The sequence below is a fragment of the Uloborus diversus genome, chromosome 8, assembly GCF_026930045.1.
Source record: "Uloborus diversus isolate 005 chromosome 8, Udiv.v.3.1, whole genome shotgun sequence".
Lineage (NCBI taxonomy): Eukaryota > Metazoa > Arthropoda > Arachnida > Araneae > Uloboridae > Uloborus > Uloborus diversus.
In genome coordinates this window covers 125,527,181-125,552,906 of record NC_072738.1, presented here as the reverse complement: position 1 = coordinate 125,552,906, position 25,726 = coordinate 125,527,181, and the positions used below count along the sequence as shown (strand labels likewise).

At 34.7% G+C, this 25,726-nt stretch overlaps 1 protein-coding gene across 1 annotated transcript in view; it reads left to right on the top strand.

Annotated features, from left to right (window-relative positions):
* The window catches only part of LOC129228298 (PDZ and LIM domain protein 3-like), a 62,509-nt gene that overhangs the window by 27,247 nt on the left and 9,536 nt on the right, over window positions 1-25,726 (top strand). The window contains exons 2-3 of the mRNA XM_054862975.1: window positions 18,977-19,125; window positions 24,252-24,459. Coding sequence (XP_054718950.1) covers window positions 18,977-19,125; window positions 24,252-24,459 — 357 coding nt within the window. The remainder of the gene's footprint in view (window positions 1-18,976; window positions 19,126-24,251; window positions 24,460-25,726) is intronic.

Sequence of the window (25,726 nt, the reverse complement as noted above, 5' to 3'; positions counted from 1 at the left end):
AAAATCACGTTTCGACATTTCAATTACACTATATATTGAATATCGATTTTTACTCTAGTTTTTAAACAAATAGAAAACTTCTTTTAAAACAAACAATCTTTCCTTTAAATTAATTGAGTAGCGTGGCCAGCCAGCCCTTCTATGAGAAAATTTGGCCGTTTATTAAAATAAGGATGAAGATCACTGCTATAGACTGTCTTCATCCTTATTTTAATAAACGTCTTCAAAACTTCAAACAATATAAACATAACTGCGCATGCTCAATTTTGAGCATTTCTCCCCATTATTTGTCTCTATCATAATTGAGGCAGATATTCGAAAAATAAATTTTAGAGTTCTGAGCGAAAATATTTATTAGAATTACTGATTCGAAGATGAGTGAAAAAATTAAAATATTGCTGTAGGATAAGAAGCATGTGTCCTTTGATAAATGAATATCAGAAAACACGCATGAGGAAAGACCTGCATGATCTATCAGATAGTGAAAAGAAGGGGGTTGGGGGAAGAAGCAGTATCCAAAAATAATCTGTGAATCTGAAAATAGAATACATGGAAATTATATGAAAATAAATGAAGAAGAAAATGTATCTCTCCAGTAAACACGACTGTTTGGGCAATTAATCTTTTGATTTATCTTGCAAGAGCTGCGGAAAAAAGTGATAGTAAATACGAGAACATGATACATCTCAAATTTTCTATCGGCGTCGGGCTAAAATCATTCAACGTATTTTTTTTTTTTTTTTTTACTCTTACCTTATAATTTTAAATTGTGGAGGTAATCCAGCATTCTGGTTTGCCAATTGATCATTTTTTTGGCACCAATTTTCATTTTTTTTTAATTCTGATGAGATGTAAGTATTAAAAGAATTATCATGAATATTCACTTATATAGTTAAACTAGAAAATCGCCCGTCAAGGTTTGACAGGTGAAAATTGCTTCTACATTTTTACAAAGAAATTGCCTCTTTGGTGATATTTTCATGGTTGATATTTTAACCCCAACTCCAGTGGATTAACCCTAAACACCAGTAGATAGCGTTCATTGTTGACTTTACATCTCTTCATTCTCCTAAAATGAGTCTTATCAGTGAAACAGTTAAGTTACCGGATCCAGTTCAGCCCTGTCAAAATAAAGTACTTCCCTGCATGTCAATTATCAAATTATCATGCCGTGGCACGAGTTTCGTTGTTGATGACGTCAGCGTTACTCGATCACTGGCTGTATATATATATATATATATATATATATATATATATATATATATATATATATATATATATATATATATATATATATATATATATATATATATATATATATATATATATATATATATATATATATATATATGAGGATTTTTTTAATGTTAACTCTGTTTCATCTTTACTTGTGCCAATTTAATTAATGTATTGTTACATCTTACTTGAGTCTGTTACAAAATGGTTTTGAATTTAACTCTTCTAGAACAAAGTCACATTTGTTAGGATTTAATTCTATTTCATCCGACTTACAAGGTATAAACGTTTTGTATGGTAAAACTACTACTACCACTAACTATTAACTACTATAATTTACTAAAATGTAAAACAAGCCGACTCTTCGTCTCAGTCAACAATCTGTAGATACAAAACTAATCTCAAAATTTCAAAAAATGTCTACTGAGTACAGTACGGCTCTGGTTAGTTGTACTATGACCTTGACAATGTTCACCTCCTTTTGGGAAGTTCAGTAAAAAAGGCACACTTTATTGGCACTAATTTGTGTTGGAATACCTTTAAAAAACTATCAAGAAAATAAGTGGTAAACATTGTCAATGCCGGAGTTAAAAGTATTAGAGTCACCCTATACTGGCACAGCTTGTGTCAAAGGGTGATGGGAGTTTAAAAGCAGCTCTGTGATTAACCTATTGAAGGGTCGTTCCCTCCTGTTTCAAAACTGAAAGAGAATCAGCTTAGTTTAAACATAACTGTTATTTTTTCCTTTGGATGATTTTAAGAGGGATCTTTCTCTTCTCTCTCTCCTTCTCTCTCTTCATATTTTTCGGTCTGTACAAACTATTATTTACTATGGTTTTAAACTGGCTAGAGAATGATATACGTTTTCTTTCTTTTTTATTTTCTGTGATTAACCCTCCCTCCCCCCTATTGTGTTGCCATTTAGCAACATACCCAGTTTAGCTTTCTAAAATACAATAAGAAATTGAAACTCCTTAGTTGCCAATAAATACGAAAATACTCACTGAAGATGCTATCAAATTATGAAATTTTAGACTTGTAAATGAACCAATCTGATGGAAAACAAAAATAGCTTTTTCTTTTTTCGGAATTCGCAAATGTTGGACTTTTTTTTAGTTTAGTGCGCTTGAAAATACCTACTTATCTTTTAATTCTATGACGAATAAATTTTACTATTAAATAGTAGTGCATTTTTACAATTTTTATCCATGTTTTGGGACTTTTGATGGTAAATTATTTGCTATTTTTTCTGCTAAAGCCCGATGTTGCCGAATCAGTGACTCTGAGGGGTGACCCCCCCCCCCCCCCCCAGAGCCATTGGTTTTAGCATAAGCGCAAATTCTAATACAGTAGTTTATGCATATGAAATGGTTGTTTGGATTTAAAAAAAAATCCTTCAGAAGATATTTTTGATCAAAAATCCCATCAGAAAGTACTTATGATAAAAAAAAAACCCTTCAGAAAGTAGTTTTAATCAAAAAAAAAACTCCACCAGAATGTGTTTTTGATCCAAAAACCCCACCAGAAGGTATTTTTAATCCCCCCCCCCCAAGGTATTTCTGGCTGCGCTAGTGTGCCGAATAGTTGTTCTTCTAAGTATTTTTCTCGTGATTTGAACCGAAGTTCAAAGCAAAAGAACACATTTAAAGTGTTTTATTTTTCATTCATGCATTTAAAGGTTTTAAGTAGTTAAGTTTTGAAAGTCTTCCACTGAGCTCTCATACTTTCAGCTAGAGCGATGGCACAAAAAGCTAAGTATCACCACCTCACTTTCTTAAATGAGAATAGCAGCATGGAAAGACATCATGTGGTAAAATCAAAGTCTGACAAATATACGTCATTCTCGGCGAAACTTGTACGTCAGTCTCTTTCCAAGAACAAAGGACGTGCCATTAAACAGCGGATGGAATTTGATTACAAAGCACATTTGAATCGAAATCGTTTCTCTGAAGTTGGTCATGTAGTTGGATGACAGTTGAATCTCCCTTCAAAATCACTCGGTAGCTTTTAAACAAAGTAACTACTTTAGAAGTTTAGGGTTTGCGATAGCTTTTAGGAGTTATGTGCAATGACCTAGATTAATGTCCCTCTACTTTTCTGTCCCTTCGAAAAACTCCAGCTTAAATAATTTTTTACATGGATCAGTTACAAATAGCAAATTGGGAAGAAAGATAATAAGTAGTGAATGATAATGTTTGGTATTTATTTAACTTTTAACTATGTCCTATATTTTAGCGTTACAAATAACGTATCTTTACTGCAACCAATGTTTTTTTCAGAACCTATTTCTTAACCTTGTTTGCTTGTTGCAATGAAGATCTAAGTGATTTTTACTATCTAGTCTCTTTCCATACGTTTTTTAGATACACTTGCTTGCAAATCAAAACTTAAAATGAAATGTTCCTTATTTACTATTGGGTGCTAATTTTAAGTACAGCTGAGCTGTCTTTTTTCTCTCCTCCATGCTTTTTCAATCATCTGACTTTTTTTTTACATACCTCTTGCACTTGTTACACAACATCATATTTCTACCACACATAGTGTTATTTTGTAAATAGATACGAGCATTACTGAAAAAAAAGCACTACACTGCGATGCAAAAGTTTTGACAATGACATTCTTCAGCTGTAGAATTTAGAATTGCGATAGTAGAAATACAAAGGTCTGTAAACATATTCAAGAACTCTTTTGAAATACAATAACCAAAATACAATTGTTTGATATGCTTTAACAATACTGTTTTGGATAAAAATAGAAATTTGCTTGTTGCAAAAGTTTAGACACTATTACGAGTTTTTGTGAATTTTTTTTCGTATATGCAAATTTAAAAGAGATGACATCACAGACCTCTTGTACTTAAGGTCAGCCAACGACAACACTTGGTAGTCGAGATGCCGCGAGCTGAGCAGATTAAAGCGGATGAGGTAACTAAGATTTAGCAGTTGAAAGCTGAAGGTAAGCTTGTTCCTGAAATTTCGGCTATTATTAATAGATCAAAGAAATCTATTTATCGAGTTTTATCAAGTCACTGCAATTATCGCATGCAAGATCTGGGAGGTCGCGTGTGACGAATAAACGGAATGATCGTCAGATCCAAAGACTAGCAAGTACCCAACAAATGACTGTTTGTGAAGTTCAAAGCTCTTTGGGGCTTTCGGTATCAAAGGATACGATTCGTAGACGAATTTTAGAAACAAGGACAATGGTTCACTGCAAAATAAAAAAGAAACCAGCTCTAAAGCCACATTAGAAATCACAACGAATGATGTGGGCTCGAAATCATATGTCATATGGATCGAAATGGATATCAGTAATATTTAGCGACGAAAAAAAAGTGGAATCTGGATGGTCCAGATGGCTGGACATCGTACTGGCATGACTTACGGAAGGAACCCAGATGTTTTTTTAGTCGCCGACAAGGTGGTGGCTCTGTGATGGTTTGGGCAGTTTTTGCTACAATGGACAAGTGTCTTTGACCTTTGCCAGTGGTCGCCAAACATCACAGTATTACACTAAGACACTAGAACATAACCTCCTACCATTTGCTGAGCTTATATGGGGCCCTCAGTGAGAATTTCAGCAAGACAATGCTTCGATTCACACTGCAGGAAACACAAAATCTTGGTTAAATTCAAATAATATAAAAGTTCTCAATTGGCCAGCGGGTAGCCCAGACCTCATCCCTATAGAGAATCTTTGGGGCATCATGTGTCGCAAAGTTTACAGCAATGGTAGACAATACACTTCTGTATCGGAACTTAAGAGATCTTTTGAGGAAGTCTAGTACGACATTGAGCCCCAAACCGTGCAAGATTTAGTTTCTTCGATGGAAACTCGTATTTATGAACTAATAAAAAAGAATGGATGTACAAGCAGGTTTTAAAACTGTTTTATTTAATTTTTATTTCGTTTGTGTCTAAACTTTTGAGACAATGTTAATTTTTTGTTACAGTGTAAAAACTTGTAAAATGCACAAGTCAACTTTTCATTGCTATAAATATTGTATAGTATGCATAGCACCTTAGTCTAAAAGTAGTCTTAGGAAAACAGAATAAATAGATTTCGAAATCTATGTGAATTTTCTCATTGTCTAAAATTTTGCGTCGCACTGTATACTTTAAAAAGTAAAATGTATTATACTAGTGCATAAACTAAAATTGCAATTGCATGTAATAAAACTATGAAATTTTATTATTTTTCTAACTAAGCAATTGTTCATTAAAATGAAAAAAATGAAAGCAATGTTTATCAAGCAACAAAATATCCTCAAACTACAGTGTTGTATTGATTATATTTGATTCTGATCTTTTTCATTTCTTCGACAAGCTCTTTCAACTTTTCTATGGATCTCTCTCTCTCTCTCTCTCTCTATTTCTTTCTCTCTCGCTATATTTCTTCAGAAACTTTGGTCTCAAAATTACCTTAAATTAGCTGATATTGACTGCTCTAGTAATCAAAAATAGAATATTAATTTTTTGAAGTGCAAATAATTTAGTTGCAAAATGAAGACAGTTGTTTTCCAGTGTTATACTTGTGGCACCCTGTAAAAGCATTCATCCCGTGTCAGCAAAACTTTTTTTCCTAAATTTGAAAAAATATATATGTAATTTATAACTGAAATTATTGGTTCGGGCTTTTAAACTCAGTGATCCTAATCCAAGAATTCTGATTGGCGTTCGTACATTCACTGTTATTGTTTTATTCTAGTTGTGTCAGCTGTCAGTGACAGAAACAAAAGATGCCTCATATTGAGTTCTTTCATCCTAAGTTTCGTTTCCTTCCCCTTAAATTTAGAGCCAAAAAAAAAGGAGAGAGAGCTTTTATGTCGCTGCATTAGTGTGAAGATTTTTGACTGAACAATAAACAATTAGAAATGGCAACTATTTGTGAAACATTTTTAACTTTTCTGCTTAAGTTATTTATTTTTTAACCCCCGACACAAAAAGGAAGGGGAGTTATTAGTTTGAAGTGTCTGTGTATCTGTCTGTGGCACTCTAACGCCTAAACGGATGGACCGATTTTGAAAAAAAAATTTTGTTCAAAAGGAGAGTTGATCGAGAGTGTTCTTAGCTAGATTGCATCTTTGGATGACATTAATTAACGAAGATATTAATTAAAAACCTCTAAAAGGTTTTTCGTGATTTTTTGCAGTGAAAACATAGTTAAAATTTTTAGAATTTAGTACAAAATGAAGAGTATTTTTTCGGCGTCTGATAAAATGTGTTTGAAACCTCCACGTTTCATCCATGTTTAATAGAATTCGAATTTTAAACGTTTTTTTAAAGCCGATTTTAATAACAGCTAAACCTTTATTCACGCAATTGATAAACGAATTCATTGTTGGCCGACAAGGAAATAAAACGCAATGATTTAAAAAATTTTATCTGTCGCCAGTTTCTATTTAATAGCAAATAAAATACTTGACATTGATTTTTAATAATATAAGGCTTTTAAAAGGATTTGCAATTTTCCCTCTTAATTCTACAGTTGCGACTCAGTCGAGGGGTTTTAAAAATTTTTAATTTTATCGTTGTTAATATTGCGAGTGTTTTTTTTTAAACACCATTTATTTGCACATGGCATTTTGGATATAGTAATATATCCAGCATTTCTACTGAGATGGCAGTTTTCTCTCAATAGTGCTCTGTATTCACCTGGGTGCGCTTTAACAGCTCAGTAACTAAATTGCTCCCCAGAAAAAGCACGTAATTCCTGAACAATTAAGTTTGACCTAGAAGATGTACATCATTAACCTCTACAGTTCCTGAAAGTTGTTGAACTCTTACATAAAGGATTCTCAATTTGCGATTAAACTGCTGCTTTATTTTTGGATGTCGCTTACTTATCAGAGACCGTTTCCAAATTTCAAGACTCACTTTCAAGCTGATGGGACGGTCTTTTCATAATTTTAATGAAATCTGAGAACATGTATTTATTTATTTACTTCTTCAAAACCTAATTAACTTTATTTTATCTGATCAAAACATTGAAGTAAAGAGGAAATTTCTGCTCTGCTGCTGCCATTAACAGTCTGAGGAGGATCCGTAAATGCATGTAAGAGAGGAACTTCGCTCTCAGCAATGTTTCCCTAATTCATTTTAGAATGATTTTTGGTATTGGGAAATGTTTCGAAAGAAATGTCTCAATCTTCATCTCTTTCACAATGTAACTTGAATAGTATTTTAACCTTCTTTTAAAAAAATGAATCTTAATTTTTCTTAAAATACATATTTTAATTTGTATATAAAAAGAAGAGATGTTGGAAACGTTCGAGCTAAATAAAAAAAAAGATATTTTTTTAATCATAGAAAAAATGGCCTATATCTTTCTAATGTAAATTAAGCAAATTTTCTGCGCGCTTAGATAAAATCTTTTGTTCAAGTACAAGGAAATCCTTTTTTATTTAAAAAAGCTTTTTCTAAAAATATTTTATTTTCTAAATATATTTTTAACACATTCTGTGCTGCGGAGAGCTGTAAGGATTTTTTAAATTGATATAGTACATCCAAATCCGGGTTCTAATAACGAATATAAAACTGAAAAGGCATTTCTGCTAAATAACTTCAACTAACTTTTAATGATGCAATTTCTTTTGCTAAGACCATTGATAGTGTACTGTATGTTCTTGGCTGGTTAAAGATATCCTTGAGTGGTAAGATTTGTAAAAAAAAATCCCTATCGCTTATCGTTACTGTTCCTCACAATGTAAGTTTAGGTGCAATAAAGATATAACTAAAATTTTCTTTGAAAACATTTAGCTGTTTACACTAATTTCATCCCTATTCGTCTCTATCACCCTGTATCTAGAGATATTTTCTTGATATTGTGATGACGTTCATAAGTATTGCCAGTGGCGTACATAGCACCCAAGCAACCCCCACGGCGCAGAGGGGCACAAGACGTATGAGGGCTCACGATCTGAAAAAATAACACTATGTTAAATTTTTTTAAAAACAATCTTATGGGGAGGTGCACCGAAGTCTACGTACGCTACTGAGTATTGCTATTGTGAAAAATTTCGTAAGTATTGCTGTTATTTTCTTTCACTTCAGAGAAATGTATTTAAAACCTGTTTACGCCCAAACTAATGAGGTTAAAACTTTTTTTTTTTTAATGTGTCTTCACAAAGCGAGCTGTTTCTTAATATTCTTGCAAAGTTGAAACTTTGTTTCTTGATAATGAGCCAAAACGAACAAGCACGACACATAACTGTCGCGAAAACGTGTGGATCTGATTGGCAGAAACTGACGGAAGTAGGCTGAATTATGCCTGCAAAGTAAGAGGCACGCGAAAGACTTGGGTTGCTCGCTCCCCTAAGTGGAGCAACATTCTTTCTTTTTAAAAACGTGAAAACTGATAGACTGTAGGTATCACCAAGCGATCAATATTGTTTTTATGTTGGAAAGTATTTTTCTTGTTGAGATGAACCAGCGATTTATATGTGCCGTTTCAAAACTATGGGTTCCAATCGCCGATTATTCGAACTCTCATTACCCGAGCATACTACCTCTCCAATTTTTCGATTGAGCATACACAACCAAAAATCTTTCCCTTATGTACAAATAGATAAATACTTGGAAGAAGGGGGGGGGGGGAATCAAGCTCACAAGACAACATTGATTAGGGATTCCAAACAATATCACACCACCCTTACATGACATTCTATTTCCTCTAGCACTCGCCTTATCGGTCTTAGATTTGTTCTGCCAAAAAAAAAAAAAAAGACCCGAAACATATATTTTCAATTTGTGCAGAAAGTATGTTCAAGCTAAACAGCATCAACAAAATGCTCCAGAACACGGTTTAGCCGCACCAAAGTTCAGACATTGAACTATTCTCGGCTCATCTGAACAGGTGCTTTGGAGATAGAAATATTACATGCCAAAATCATATGTGAGAGGTGATTTAATTCAATTGGAATAACTTTGGATTGGATAAACTAACCAGCAGAATGCCCCACGTATTTCTGGCAAATGATTGATTCTAATGCTGGTACTTTTGATGCAGCGAAGATTTAAGATAAAACTTAGATGTTTATGTTTAAGTACTTAGTGAAATGTGTTTTTTGCTTAAGTAAAAGATTATATTCCTGCAAGAGTTTATTTTTGAAAAAGCTCAAAAACAAAGAATGTATTGGAGTTAATGCGCGATAGTGTAGTACCATTTACCTCCCAGCCCCTTGTATAGTGACAATCGAATTAAATTCAGTTCCGTGTGCTTTGAGGGACGGACCTTAAGGACCCCTCTGTGGCTGAACCTTTTTGAGGAACACCAAAATATGATGGTGCCATTGACAGGTTATAAACAGTAATTGCAAATGTTTCTTTTTTTTATCATCTATTGTACGTTAGCTTTAATCTACAAGCTTGTTTACTTGATTTCCGCTGAAAAAAAAGCAAGGAAAAATTGACGAATTCCAACATGTCCCTGTTGTTGGTACTGAATCCAAAATGCGTTCCTTCAAATATCTCAAAAACTCCTTTCTGCAAATACTGCCACTTACCTGCCCGCAGCAGAACAGCCTCGAACCTTTAGCTCAAGGTACGGCCCTGAAGCCAAATATGTGTTACGTTAAATTGGCTGAGGTAAGATATTAACCAAGTTGTACATATTTCCAGCCACTCCTTCCGTGAAAGCAATATGTACTGGTTTGAAATAGAAAAATTTCCATTGTCATTGGCAAGAACATCGGCTGCCTCAGCAAGTGATGCCAAACGTCCGCACTCACACAACAATCACGGAGGTCACCCGAGCCAAAATACTCTGGCAGGTGTCCCGTTTGGCACGTCTCGATTTTCCCATTCATTTCGAAAGGGAGCAGTTCTCTGTCCAACTTCTCAAAGAAAAACCACTGTCGTATGACATGTTAGTCGAGCTCTAAAGTTTCGCGACATTCGGATGATTTGCATTTGTGTGCTCAGCTACTGATCTTGCAGAAGGTTACGTTTTGGCAAGTGAGAACAAATTCCAATTCTCGACAAATGCATTGGTAGATTCCTTAATGTAATAACTCATGCAAAGAAGGCAGTACATTTTGAAGGTATTTCTGCTGTTACCACGTTACTTGCACAGGTTGAAACAAACTAATGAAATGGCAAGTTTCAAAATTACTATCAACTTTGACAGCCCAGAAGTTGTTCTGTGAAAGAACAGTGAATCCTGTATGTAGTGGATTCAAGTAAAAGCAGTTCGAATATAACTGGCGTGATGTAGAAATTTGTAAGTAGGTGAAATAGAATGAATGACGACATAATTTTTTAAAGTATGGAAAAATAAACTCATTAATTCTGTAAGAGGATGTCAAGAGCTTTCTTTCACTCATACTTTCTTAGCCAATGGAAAAGGTGCTTGTTTTGAAACCTTTAATTCACGAGTAACCATAGATCTCAACCAAGCTCAGGGGCGGATACAGACTACCAATTTAGAGGGAGCCATGCTGAGGAATGACCCATTCCCCCACCTCTCTCCACGAACCTACGATTTTGAGTACGAAACATTTATGAAAATGCTAGGGTGTCAATAAAAAGCACCAAACTGGCCAGGGAATTAAGCACCTAATTGAGCATAAACGTTACAAATTAATTACATAAGCAATGAAAAGAAGTAGTGTTTCAAATATTGACTTTCAAAAATAGTTAATGAGTTCAAAAACGCAGTCGTTTACATTTTCATAAAGTGTTTGAACATAATGTGGGCGGATACTATCGTCGACAGTTTAGGGGATCATATTCCCACGACCCTCTCCTTCTATCCGCCTCTGTCCAAGTTCCCATTGGCGTATGATTGTAACATTATTTTAGCTTCCTTCAAAAAAATGAAACTAAGAAAAAAAATCTTTCACCGCAGATCCCATAACTGACAACCACATAAAGATCGATACACAACTTACAATTTATACAAAAGGAAAAGGAAGATAGTGATCCAACTAGTAAACAAGCATAATTTCGGTTTTTTTTCCCTAAAAATAATGTTTCGAAAGTTATTTCTTAATTGAACTTTCAAAGTCATGACCAATGTTAGATCTCTTCAACGATATTTGGATTGAGAATGAAATGATTCTTAAATTGAAATTTTGCTCTAATTTTCTTTTACTGTTACCGAATCTGGGACTGTATCTGATCTGCAGCAAAACTAAGAATTAGAAAAACAAACGCATAAAAAGTAGAGAGTAGTTTTTCTGTTATTTTGTATTTACTCATACTGGTATAAACAAAAGGAACATTGTACTACCTAAATTCAAGGAAGTTTTTTTCTTTTTCCCTTTTTTTTTTTTTTTTTTTTTGAGCAATCACGATTGCTTATTGTTCTCACTTGACCGTCCTTGGCGTTGTGGTTCCTTTTTCACCTTGGACCAGGAGCCTCTGCAGCACCACCGCCCACCGGCCTCTGCAGGCGCGTCGGAATCCGCTTTTCTTGGTCGGAGGCGTCCATTTTTTGTGCACACACAAACTCACACACATACATACTCACATATACACACACGCCTACGTGCATACACACAGGTCTACGCACACACACAAGCCTACACATGCATACACGCACGCCGACGCACACACACAACTATACACACGTAACCGTCCAGGAGGAGGGACAAGCTTGGGGGGACAGGAGCCGTTTCTAGAAACAATAACTCCAATGAGTAGGGCCCTGTCGCAACTCGTGATTGCGAAATACATAATTTGAATTCAAAATCTCAGAATTCAATTTAATTTAATTTTTTTTGCTTAACTCAGACTACCAAGGGAACTAGTAGATTATTATAGACAGTATTTAACTGTAATATCATTCAGGCAAGAACGAATATGGTCACTGCATCATGTAGTGTTTCATTTAAACAATGGAAAGAAATGCAGTTACCAAAAGGTTTCTTCCAAGTGTAAAGCGTAGTATTTATTTTTCGTAGTAAGTAAACCAGGATGAGATTTCCCTTGCTTGATAAAACTTCATGACATTGAATGTCAGCGGCCTAGGACAATGCTTCTCAACCTGTGGTCCACGAGCAATTTTCATGTGGTGCATCACCACATGCAAATTGCGAACTTTTACAGAAAATTAATCTTGGATCTGGAGGCGAAAACTAATTCATATGCTTATCTTTGTATTATTTCGTCTGTGTTGTGTGGTTAAACTTACACAACCTGTAACATTTTAGTTCCGTTCTACAGTAAGATTTTCCAGTGATAATTTGCAATCATGTTGGTGTTCTTGACCTTGATTTGTATGATGATCGTATTAAGGTGATAAAAATTCAATAAGAAAACTTGCAAACTTGATTGGATTGCTTGATGAATCAGGCATTTCACAAATAAATTTTCCCTTCCACTTATCTTTGTGAAGCAGCATTCTGAACATTGTCGTCAAAATAATCGAAACTGTGTATTGAACTTGATGACTGCAATGAGGCTAGCGTTGATCTCTTTGGAGCCAAAGGTTGAAAAACTTTCAAATAATATTTCAAAATAAAAACGGCCACTAAGGTGAAAATTCGCCATAGTAGGGGCATTTTAAGGCTATGCAACTGTGCTGCAATTTGTGCTACCTGACGTTGTTATTTCTCATTTTATTTTTGTGCACAATGGTATTCATTTAACTCAGGTGACAGTAGTTTGTTTCAATTTTAACCAATTCGCATTTTTATTTTGTAATGTCAGTCAAACACATAAATTATTACGGATTTTTTATAGTATTGTTTGTTTGGATAACAACACAGTTATGTAGTTAGTTTGGATTTAAACTGTGTGGGTTTAAAAATTTTCGGTTAGTATTGAACTGTATAATTTTTATAGTTGTAATTAAATTTATTAAAGAAAACTTTTGGATTCATCTCAGTTCACCTAATATACGAGTGATTGTTGTGTAAGTATCAATTTTATTGTATGTGGTCAACGAATGGTTTCCAGGTTCAAACTTGTCTCTTAAAACCTAAAATTAAAACTTCTGTAATGGAAGTTCAAGTTATTGTCTTCTATTGAAAAGTTGTTTTTCATCATCTAATGAATTTTATGTGTGAATGACTGTCTCTCTATCTGAAGTTACTATCAAATTTCTATTAGATTCATTTTATTTTCAAGCGTTAGAACTGCTATTTTCAGCCTGTACATTCTCTTGACGTATTTCTTTCTATTACTCTGCTTAGTGCCAGTACATATAACGTAATTCCATTCTGTATTTATACTTTATTTACAACGTAATTAACTGTATCTATATAGACCTTTTCAGGCTAAGATTGAAAAGTTACATCGAATGTGCCACATCTCCGTGTAAAAGTGACTATAAACATCATGCAGCGATTACTGCGTTGAATGCATCTATACTAATAATGTAAAGCTGTTGAGTTTGTTTGAACGCGCTAATTTCAGGAACTACTGGTTCGAATTGAAAAATTCTTTTTGTGTTGAATAGTCTCTTCATTTGGGAAGGCTACAGGCTATATAGCATAATGCTATGACTAATAAGAGTGGAGCAGCAATTAAAAATGTTATGAAAACGGGAAAGGTTATATTATAATATTAAATGTTTGGAACGCAGAAAATGCGGAGCCACGGTGGCTCGTATTGAAAATGCGAGCTGCACGATCCAATAGACGTAGGTTCGAGACAGCCATGAGTCAAATCTCGAAGGTACTCTTCAGAGGAAATGCTAAAAATGATTTGTAAAAAAAATTATACACACGTATCATTGTCTTATTTTTCTTATTAATTATTAACTAATAATATAAAGCTGAAGAGTTTGTTTGTTTGAAAACGCTAATATCAGGAACTACTGGTTCGAAATGAAAAATTCTTTTTGTGTTGAATAGTCCATTCATTGAGAAAGGCTATATAGACTATATAACATCACGCTATGACTAATAGGAGTGCAGCAACAAGAAAAATTTTTATGGAAACGGAAAACCTAGCATTATAAAGTTGAAGAGTTTGTTTGTTTGAACGCGCTAATATCAGGAACTACTGTTTCGAATTGAAAAATTATTTTTGTGCTGAATAGTCCATTTCACTGATAAAGACTATTGGCTTTTTTTTTAATCAGTTTGATCCAAAGATTTGTAATTGCAAATTAAATGTTTAAAAATTGCTTAGTTCTATGAATTCCTAATAGATGGCGGGGTAAGTTAACTCTTCGAGAGGGCGCTTGCCTACAGTGTCGATAGGAACCATGCCCATGCTACGCTGTTGTGATCAGCGAAAAGAGTTTTGAATGCGTTTTTGTTTCGATGTTCAGGTACATAATTTCATTTTGTAGAATTTTTATGTTTGGTTTAGTTTTCCTTATTTCTTCAACGTTTGTTCTTGTTCTTATAGTTGAAAATAGTTACTTATCTAAGTAAATAATTTGATTTTTCTTGTTGTTCAATTGTGATTGTTCTTTATAACGTTTTTATTATAGCATTGTTTATTTGGCGAAACACTTTAAATTGCAGGGGGGGGGGGGGGGAAACGCTTCACTCGCTAAAGGGCAGGGTTACTGTGTGCTTGGAGCGTTAAGTGATGAACTATGTAGCTTTCTGGAGGATTATTTTGAGTTTTAAGGCTATTATGTTAATATTTTTATGTGTTTTGGCGAATAGTTTTAAATTTCAAAGATACTTTAACAGGTCTTTTTAAAAGTTGTGTACGAGTTTTGATTGAAGAAAAATGATCATTTCACATCAGAAGGGGGGCGGGGACATGGAGTTTTTTTTTTTTTTTTTTTGTTCAACGGCATTCCTTCAACGTTTTAGCACGGGCATCACCGTGCGGGTACTGCTAGTTTTCTTATAAAGCTCAGAAAGATGATTGCTCTGTTCATGGCCCCACTTTTCTAATAAGCCGTAACAATCGCTGAAACTCGTGGCAACAAAGAGGGCGCTACATGGAACCCCTGCTTCCATTACGTTGCCATTGATTGGTGGATGCAGGGGTTCCTATTAGCGCCTCTTGCGGTCAAAATGGGCGACGTCCAATCAAAAATAAACAAACTTTGAAACGTTGACATTGATTGGTGGATGCGTGAGCGGATCATAGTTGCATCGGTTAAGCACAGAAAAGTCAGAAATTGTCAAGGCCCGTTAAGCGTCAGCGACATCTAGTGAGACCATGCTCTGTTGAATGTGCAAATGATAAACATCACTTTTAAAACCTTTATATTACAAGCACTGCTCTACTTTTTATCATCCATCTTTTGCCAATAACAACAAACATGACACTTATATCTTTCACGCATCTCGAATGAAATTAGAAGGCCACTTCCATCATTGCCTCTTCCAAAAACTAGGAAGCTTGAACCTTGTAGCCATTTTGTAGTAATAATAATCAAACGAACAAGAGCACCATCCAGAAAAAGTTCCATCAAGCACGATAATGTTCAACAAAAATGAAGATGTTTTCTCAAAGAGCTCTTTGTTTCTTTGTATTATGCAGCTGTATTCATTCTCTTTCGTTTTAATTTTGCGAGTTAATCAGATACAATTTCATCAAGGCTGTTCTAACTGCAGGAAAATTGATGAAGTTTTTTTTTTTCCTTGTCTCGTAATTAAAGAATGGATTTGGAAAAATGATAATAGAAAAATCACAACACGAACCTTCTTGGGTATACGTTGTTAAAGGAAGAGATTAGTTAGAGTTGAATTTTTAGGATAACGTAAAAGATTCAACGTACTTTCTTTATCTAAGCAGACAAAAATGGCGAGGAACGAAATGTGTGATTCAGTCATTTACTAGATTAATAAATTTAAATAGTAGATGTTGTTTGGGTGATTTTTTTTTAACTTCATGGTATTCCACAGTTTTGGTTTCTTGTTTATCAGATTTCAAATAAATTGATTTTCCGCATTTCCTTATCTAGAGAGATCATTATATAATTAACTAGCCGCCTACACTATAAAAAAAATTCCGAAACGTTACTGGTATTTTTCGTGGAACATCTCGGGATTTCACACGTTTTCACCTATTTCCCCGTAAAAACAAGTATCTTCACAAAAAAGTTTCCTGAATCGCTACAAGTTGCATGCGTGCAGACGTTTCACTGTTGTGGAAAATATTTTTAGCAACCAATTTAAAGATTGAATGAGCCCGTTTATTAAGTATATCGGCCTAAGCTTGCTTACGGCCTGTCCAGATTGACTGAACTCCCTATGAGAGCAAAAATGTCAATGGATAGCTACAGCTTTGCAAGGCAGGAATTGCAGGCAAGAGACATGCTTGGTTCCTTCTTGCATAGCTTTGGCCGTGGTCGCTCTGAGTTTTATGGAGCCTTCTTGGTAAATTAGGAAGGTTCTAATCAATTACACTAAACCTACTTAATTTTTATTGAAGGATCTAGAGATATGACTGGCTTTGACAGTGCGGTGCTTTTCGCACGTCTTCATAAAGTTTCAAGGTTAATTTCAGAAAGGTTACTGACTTTTAGAAGAAAGCGTTCCTGATGTTTCCAAGATATGTTACTGGAAGAAATTGGGCACATCAGCTGCCCATTATTTTCCAGGAACGTTTCTGAATCGTTCTTACAGTGTACGGCGACCAGCTGGTTCGCCTTTTTACGCCATTACCCTTTATTGCAAGCAGCCGCCTACGGCCGCTGTTTAGCTTATTTGTCACTAACAATAACCGCACGGCAATGCTCGTGCTAAGTTAAAGGAAGTCCGTTGAACAAAAAAAATCCAAGCCCCCCCCCCCCCCCCCACACACACACCTGATGTGAAATGATCTTTTTTCTTCCACTAAAATGCGTACACACCTTTTTAAAAGATCTATTAAAGTCTATTCGGAATTTAAAACTATTCGCCAAAACACATAAAAATATTAACAGTAGCTTTTAAACTCAACATAATCCTTCAACTACACAGTTCATCGTTTAACGCGCCAAGCAACCACGCTACCGTAACCCTACCCTTTAGCAACTGAGGCGGGTTTATTTCCCTGCAATTTTAAAGTGCTTCGAAAAATAAACAATGCTATAATAAAAACGTTATAAAGAACAATCACGATTGAATAATTCGACAAATCAAATTATTTACTTAGATAAGTAACTATCTTCAACTATAAGAACAAAAACAAACGTTGAAAAAAAAGGAAAACAAAACCCAATAGAAACATCCTACAAAATCAAATTGTGTACTTGAACATAAAAAAACGCATTCAAAAATCTGTTCACTGATCACAACAGCGTAGAGGGGGGAGGGCTCGGTAGAGCAGTTGGTTGGCGCGTCATTGTAGTAATCCCGAGGTGATGGGTTCGATTCCCGCCCGCTGCCCTAGTTGTAACTCCCTTCTCTGTGCTGTTAATTCTGTTCTTCACTATGTGCTTGTATTGTGATATCTGTCATATTGATCGTGAGTTCATAAACGGGCCCTGTGTAGCCAAGTACACGAACTCGATATGTATGTTGTCAATAAAACAGCGTAGCATGAGCATGGTTCCTCGCAGCTATCGACACTATCGGCCAGCGCCCTCTCGAAGAGTTGACTTACCCCACCATCTATTAGGAATCCATAAAACTAAACAATTAATTAAATATTTATTTTGCAATTACAAATATTTTGGTCAATCTGATTTTTTTAAAAAATAGCCTATAGCTTTCCTCAATAAATGGACTATTCAACACAAAAAGAATTTTTCAATTCGAACCAGTAGTTCCTGAGATTAGCGTGTTCAAATAAATAAACTCTTCAGATTTATATTATTATTATAGATTCACCTTTTTACTCCAAGACTGCCGCCCTTGGCGACTGTTTAAATAAAGTTGGCTGCGGTATTAATGAATCTATATCTATCTTTATTAACACGAATATGAATAAAATATTTTCTATATCTCTCCAGTTCTGTTTTGTGCCATTCATTTTTTTTATGCCAAGAATGCCGCCTGCGACGGCTTCTATCTACTTATACGACCTATTTCAAAATTTTCTGTTCCATCTCTATTTATTTAACCTAACCGCCTATTCCCTAACAAAAGCAAAGATTTTAAATCACTCTCGTATGCTCCCCGTAGGTGTGCAAGGAGTAGCCTTTGCAAAAAAAAAAAAAAAAAAAATCACTGTTTTTGTTGAAGAGTGTTGCCAAAATCAATTGTATTTTTATTTAGCCCAGTTATCGATTATTGGCACCATTGAGAAAAGTTATAATGTAGGGAGTGAAGACTTATTTGTGAAGCCCAGACCCCAAGTCACGTGACAGATTTTAAAGCAAAGCATTGGAAGAAATCAGATTTCTTTCGCATGTTTCAGGTAGAGATGCCAACCATACGTCGTTGATGAGTCACGTGACTTGGGATGTTTGGGTCAGCTTTTGCTAAGCCGATGATTGGAGTTGCTCTCTTCATTTATTCCTGCTCTAAGATTGGCACAGATGAGGATAAAAACCCTAAGAAAGCAATGATGGCGAATAAATTTCATGCTTGCTCCAGAGAAGACTGGATTCAAAATGTTCATTATGGTTACGATTACTATTGTTGTTGCTGTAAGGCAACGAGCTTTTGTAACAATGGGTTTTATATTTAATCATTCAATGGGGAGATTACATGAAATTTACTGTTTTCCATAATAACTTTTTAAAAGTTACTAGTTAGTTTTTTAGAAATAAATTATAGCCTATGTTTCTTCCTGGTAATATAGACAAGTTTCAGGCTATTTAAGTAGGCGAATACGTTCTGAAAACTGCAGTGCTCCCGCACTTCTTTTTGTTGATTTTAAGTCCTGCTTAACACATCAGTTTAAAAGCGTTTTTAAAAACCTTTTTTCACCATTATTTGTTTATATTGCAGATTACATTTGGTAGCCCTTCGGAAGGAGAGCTTCAAAAAGGCGACATCATTTTGAGAATAAGAGACACCGATGCATCTCGGCTGTCACATCAAGCCGCCACGGACCTCATACTCAAAACTGGAAGCACGCTCAAGTTGATTGTAGCGAGGTGATCAAGAATTTATTTCTTCTCACTCATTATTGAAGTTACAAAACGTATTAATTTGTTCCAAATGTATCATTTAATTATTGTATTTAGGATTTTCAATTTTACCAAGTTTAAAAATAAAATACTGTTTAGTAATTAGAGTGATTTGGGGTCAAAACTTCGCGGCCAAAACTTCGCCGATCCAAAACTTTTCGCTGTCAAAACTTCGCTTGGACAAAACTTCACGAGGTCAAAACTTCGCTTGAACAAAACTTCGTGTTGTCAAAACTCCGCCTTTACAAAACTTTGCCAATCCACAACTTCGCGTGTCTGAAACTTCGCCGATCCATAACTTCGCGTCTCTAAAACATCGCTTATTCAGAACTTCGCGTATTCATAACAGCAAAATTCTATAAACATATCATATAAACTTAGCAAACAAGTAAAAATGTGCCTTTTTGGGGAAGGGGGGTATTGTTCAATGATTTCCAGGAACGCATCAGAACCACACTACTTGATAAACAACTACGTAGTTTTTTATAATGAATTATTTGATTGCAAGTTAATTGTGTAAAATAAGTTAATGAAATAATAAATTGATGTAAATTTGAAGATAAAATTAAGATTAAATGATCGCTTTTCCAAAAAAGATAAAAGGATGTAGAAAGTTATTGGTTTTATAACAGTACGTAATTTAATGTTCTATTAGTAAATAACTGAAAGCATTTTGATGAATAAAAATTTTGTATTTCATTTTATTTTTTGCATCATTTGTTCCTAATCCTATTTTAAACCTAGTTTTCAAAATTTGTCAGCAAAATTCAGAAGCGACCCCCCCCCCTCGTCCCCTCCTCTTGGTTTCCGCGGTGTCACTCATAATTCGCTCGTCTCTCCATTCCAGCGAAAAATTGATAAACCTCTACAGTAGGGTGGATCGATTTTTTTTTTTTTTCGAAATTTTAAGCCCTACCTGTGCGGGAAAGATGTTCTATGATATACAGATTCTTGAAAAAATAATTAATAGATGATAATATAAATGATAGGTAACAATATAAAACCGAAATAAAAACTACTTTTATCTTTCTTCTCATTTCAACTTTCATGCATGATGCATTGAATTTCCTAAACATTTAATTTACCATTATAATGTTTATTTTTTAAATTGGAACCGTAAAGTTGAAAATTACATAATGTAATTTAAAGATTTTTTTTCACACTAAACTAAAATAATTTAATTTTAGGAAGTTTTATTTTGGATGTGAAAAGTAACACGCGCACGAAGTTGTGTTTGTGCAAAGTTTTGTACGCACAAAATTTTGACTACGCGAAGTTTTGCTCAGGCGAAGTTTACCGCATGGAAATGTAAGCACTGTTTCCCTCTGGACATTTTTTCTGATACTAAAATCAAAGTTCAGGCGATGTTTGGACTACGCGAGGTTTTGACCGTGCGAAGTTTTGTCCACGCAAAGTTTTGACCACGTGAAGTTTTGGCCGCGAAGTTTTGTCCAACGAAGTTTTGACCCATTACCATTAGGGTTAAAACGGAAATATTATACCAAATAATTACAGTAACAACTCAAAAATCTGAACCCCAGAGATTTGAAATCCCGGTTCATCCGAACAGCTTATAAAGTGGAGGCCTATAATTAGATGAACTGAAACTGTTTAACCGTACCGTTTTTCAGTTGTCCTATCAATTGTCGCAGCACAAAAAAGTTCAATTTTAGGCTGATTTTTCTTCCAATTGATCATTAACCATACCGATACCAAGTTCAACAACCAGTTTGAGCATTTCAAATTTTCCTTAGGTTCTAACGGGGGTTGGGAGTAATTTTACTACACTACTGATCTCTTATGAGTAGTTAATAGAAAGCTTAAAACAGACGTAACAGTGAGATATTGATCAACTTCTACACAACACAATCGACACACTTCACTGAACAGAGCAGACTCTCGTAAAAATACTACCGTGATCATATACACTCGCTAACAAGCCCGGATCTGCGTACCAGAAGACACCGCAGTGCGGGGGCTCACATCCTTAAGAGGCCCAATAGCCCAAAAAATTGAAGAAAAAATGAAAAAAAACAAAAAAAACCGACTGCGCAAAAACCAAGAAAACTAAAAAGAAAAATGTATAAGCCCAGTAGTTTAGAATGTTATTAAGTACCACTGAATAACTACACCGTTGAAGTAGTTTTATAACCGTACACAGATAAGACAAATCATATATTCAAAAGCAGAATAGAAGGATCAACAGTCGGGGTCCATTCCTTTCTGATTCAAGGAACCCCGTAAAATTTGAATGGACCCCGACTGTTGATCCTTCTATTCTGCTTTTGAATATATGATTTGTCTTATCTGTGTACGATTATAAAACTATTTCAACGATGTAGTTATTCAGTGATACTTAATAACATTCTAAACTACTGTTCTTTTACATTTTTCTTTTTAGTTTTCTTGGTTTTTACGCGGTCGGTTTTTTTTTTTTTTTTTATTTAATAATTTTTTATTTGACACTTTTTAGTTAATTTTCATTGATTTAGTTATTATGATTATGATACGGTACATTTCGCAATCTTGTCATTTCATTGAGAGAGATTGTTTGAGGTCTATTAAGCAACTTGCGGTGGTCTAAACTACTGATAATTAGTCCCTCTAGGGACCTAACTCCGCTTAAAGCTACATGTGCTTAACCTTCGGCAAAAATGCGCGAACTTAAGTCAACCACAGCACAGCTATATAAACAGCCTGTATAACTCATGATGACGCGAAATCGGAAACGTTCCGTCAGTCAAATCTTTCTCGCAAAACTAAAAAAGCCTGTCGAGAAAGTACACGTCGCGAAACTCAATCCCTTGAATCAAGGCAAAAACAAATGCAACATGTTAAAGATGAATATCGAATTAGTAGACTTTCTTTCTTTTGGTGCTTATTGCACGGGTTTATTTTGATGAGGACTACAATCGGAGTGTCTTGCCTTCGTTACGCATAATATACTTTTTATTACAGTACAGAATACAAATAAAGAACACATGAAAGATTTCACATCGGAAAGAGGGGAAAGTACATCCGGAGCGAGGGTGTCTTGACCCACCGCATCAAGTGGGAGAAGCAATCGCTTAGACCACTCGGCCACTGAGATCCCAATTTGTAGACTTAGTACACAAAACAAATCAGGCAGCGCAAACTACCTGCATTTGTCGCACTCAGGTAGCGTGCGACACAGTATGCAACACCAAACGTGCGCCGATCCCGAACTGACAAAATATAGCAACTAGTTGTCGATATGGTGAGTTTTGATTTCTGTTATGTGTTTAGTGACACTCCCAAGGTTAAGACAAATCGATTGACGTAAGAATTACCAAAATTGGCCAAGGCGTTTAGCCTGTAGAACGCCACATAGAAACGGACTTACATACATAGGCTGATAAACACATTACCCTCCTTTGCGTCGCGCACGCGCAGTCGGGTAAAAAAAAACACTGACTTACTAGTACTACTACAAATATACACTGCTGGCCTCTGGGGAGAGGCCCTATATATTTTGTTGCAGGGGGGGGGCAACAATTATAGATCCGGGCCTGCTAGCTACCCATTTTTTCTACTGTAATGTACGTACTTTCAACGATACTTCTGCTGCTATACTTCCGTGGCAAGTAAATGGCAGTATCTGAAGAAATGTGTTTTTGCGATATTTCCAGAAATGCGTTTTGGATCCAATACTAACGATAGTAAAATGTTGGAGTTTGACTCGGAAAAAAATAAGAAAGCTTGTACAATATAACTAACGTACAAAAGATGATAAAAATTTTTTAAAAAATGTAGTTATTGCCCTTTACCCGCCCGCGGCAGTATAACGTTTGAGCCGCATTAAAACCACTTAATCAGGCGTGAAATTGCATTATTACAACTTAAAACAAAGAATTTCAGATCACCGGTGAACGTTAACTTACGTTATTACGTTTTACGGGGGCGTGAGGAGGGGATCTTTTCATTAAAAAAAAATTTAACTAGATCATCCGGTAAATCTTAAATCCGAACAGGGCTGAACTGCACAGTTCGGATTTCTAAGGTTACACTGTATTTGTATATAAATTCATTAAAAAACAGTAAAAGTTCCATTAAAATGTAAAATTTAAGTATAAGGAGCAAAAGGGGGACAGCAATTTCAGCAAAAGGATTTTTTTTCTAGCCAGTTTGGCATATTCCACGCTTTGATAATCCTCCTTTAATTTTCATTAAAATAAAAAGAACAGAAAAGAAATTCTCTGTAAAAGTACTTTTTCTGCCAGCAGAGTGCAAATGCAAAGAAAACAAGCGTTCCCAGCTGCATTGTATGTTGCAAAATAAAAATGCAGTTTCAATTAGGGACAAACGATGCTGGTGTTCTTATAGTAAAAACGGAACGTACAACAATGATTTAAAACAGTATAAACAACACTCATTTGCTCAAATTTCGAAATAAAAGTGGATTATTTAACTAATAATGTATAGCAAACACATTATGTTTCTTCGTATCGATATTATTACGAACTTCAACGCAAGCTATTATGTGGTACCATTTCGCTTCCCATATTGTTTTTAACGTACTCCTACGCTCCTATCTCCCCCCCCCCTCAATAAAAAAAAGATTTTTTTAAATCCAGCATTTACATTTTTTATCCATCAATTAGCTATTTTATTTAGTTTTTCGTCAAAACTTAATAATTTATGCTGCTTTCAAGTTGTGTAGTTATTTCTTTTCAATCTTGTTATTTTTACAATTTCTGCTTCTATTATTTCAAAAAAAATATGTATATATATTTTGAAGGTCTATTCATTTTGTTTTTTATTTACTTTATTCCGATTTTTTTTAATTTAATTTTATGTATTTTCAATTATAATAATTAATTATTTTTTATATATTCTTCCTCTTATTACTATTATTTGAGAAAAGCATAATAGACCTTTTTTTTAAACTTTCATATGCATCACTTCAATTATAATTTTAACTATTTGAAACAAATCAAGTGACTGCAACATTTATATAACTATATTGACTATGGAAATTTTGATACTATTTAATTACGAAACATTGATTTTTTTTTTCAACGAAAATAAAGTTTATTACGTTTAACTTTTAAATCTTTTCATTTCCATTTTAGGCATGTATCAAATATTCCTGGAGGAGTTCCTGTTCCTAATTATGTAGGAACTCCTTTAAGACCATTGCTAACGCCAGCGCCCTCTGACCAAAGTCTCTTCAAGCCATTGCCAACCACAAATTTCGGATCTCCACAACAAAGAAGGATGTCTACCGAATCCTACACTAGCACGTGTAGCGAAACAGAAAAAGAAGCAATTGTTAATCAAGTAAAATTTAGTTTTGTGTTCAACTTAGTCGATTCAAAGTTTCGTAATTTCCTTTCTGTAGCCTACTAGATACCGCTTGCATTCATTTTTAAAGCAATTGACAAGACAATGCAGTAAATTAACACTTTTGGTAATTCAGTAGAAGTTTGGTTACACTGAAAAAAAATTCCGAAACGTTACTGGGTATTTTTATGTAACGTTTCGGAATTTCAGTGGTTTTTATCCACTTCCTGGAAATATCAAGTACTACTGTCAAAAAGTTTCCTGAATTGCTACAAGTTGTTCAAATGTAGTTTCTCTCTGATGCAAAAAATATTTTTAGCTCCCAGTTTAAAGATTAAATGCAAGCATTTATAAGGAGTATCGGTTTTAGTTCGATTACGGCACGTCCATGCTGATTAATCTCCCAAATGGAGCAAATAAGTATGGACTACGTAGCTTTGCAAGAGTTGCAATGAAGTGAGATACTTGGTACTTGCTTGTAATTCTAGCTTAGCTTTGTCCATGTTTGCCAAACTATTTTTTAACTGTCTTGATAAATCAGGAAGGTGCCAAGCTGTTACATTATCCCTACTTAAGATTACTCTGAAGTTCCAGAGAAACGACTGGCTTTAAACGGGAACATTTCTGGAATTTTCAGGAAGGTTACTGAATTTTAGGGGCAAGAGTTCCTGGTTTTTGCAAGATATGTTACTGGAAGAATTTGGGCATAGCAGCTGCCTATTATTTTCCAGGAACGTTTCTGAATCGTTTTTACAGTGTATCCGAAACTATCTTAACCGGACCCTCGTTTAACCGGCTCGGCGTCGCGTCGTTTTGTTGAAATTTTATTTTGGTTTTCATTTGTTTACTTTTAGAAAGAAAGTAGTATCATTTCAAGATTTTCAAATTCAATCATTTCAAATGCAAACACCAAATTATCCTTGCATTTCTATCACTTCTGTGTTGTATTTTTTTAAATCACTGGTAATTTTTGGAGTTCTAATTTTTAAAATGCCATTAAATTCGAAAGCAAATACGAAAGTGTAATTTACTGTATTATTGTTATTAACGTTCAACTATTCAAGATAGTATGTCTTACAAATTTTATATTGATTGCGTTTTCTGACTTTTATGGCACTAACTTCTTTATAATTACAGTAATACAGTCATGACCGTCATTTTGGGGGGTCTAAAAGGACGAGCATGAAATTTGAAAAATTAATGTTTTGCAAAAGGCATGGTTTATATGTTGTTTTTCCATTAAATTTGCCAAATGAGTGTACAC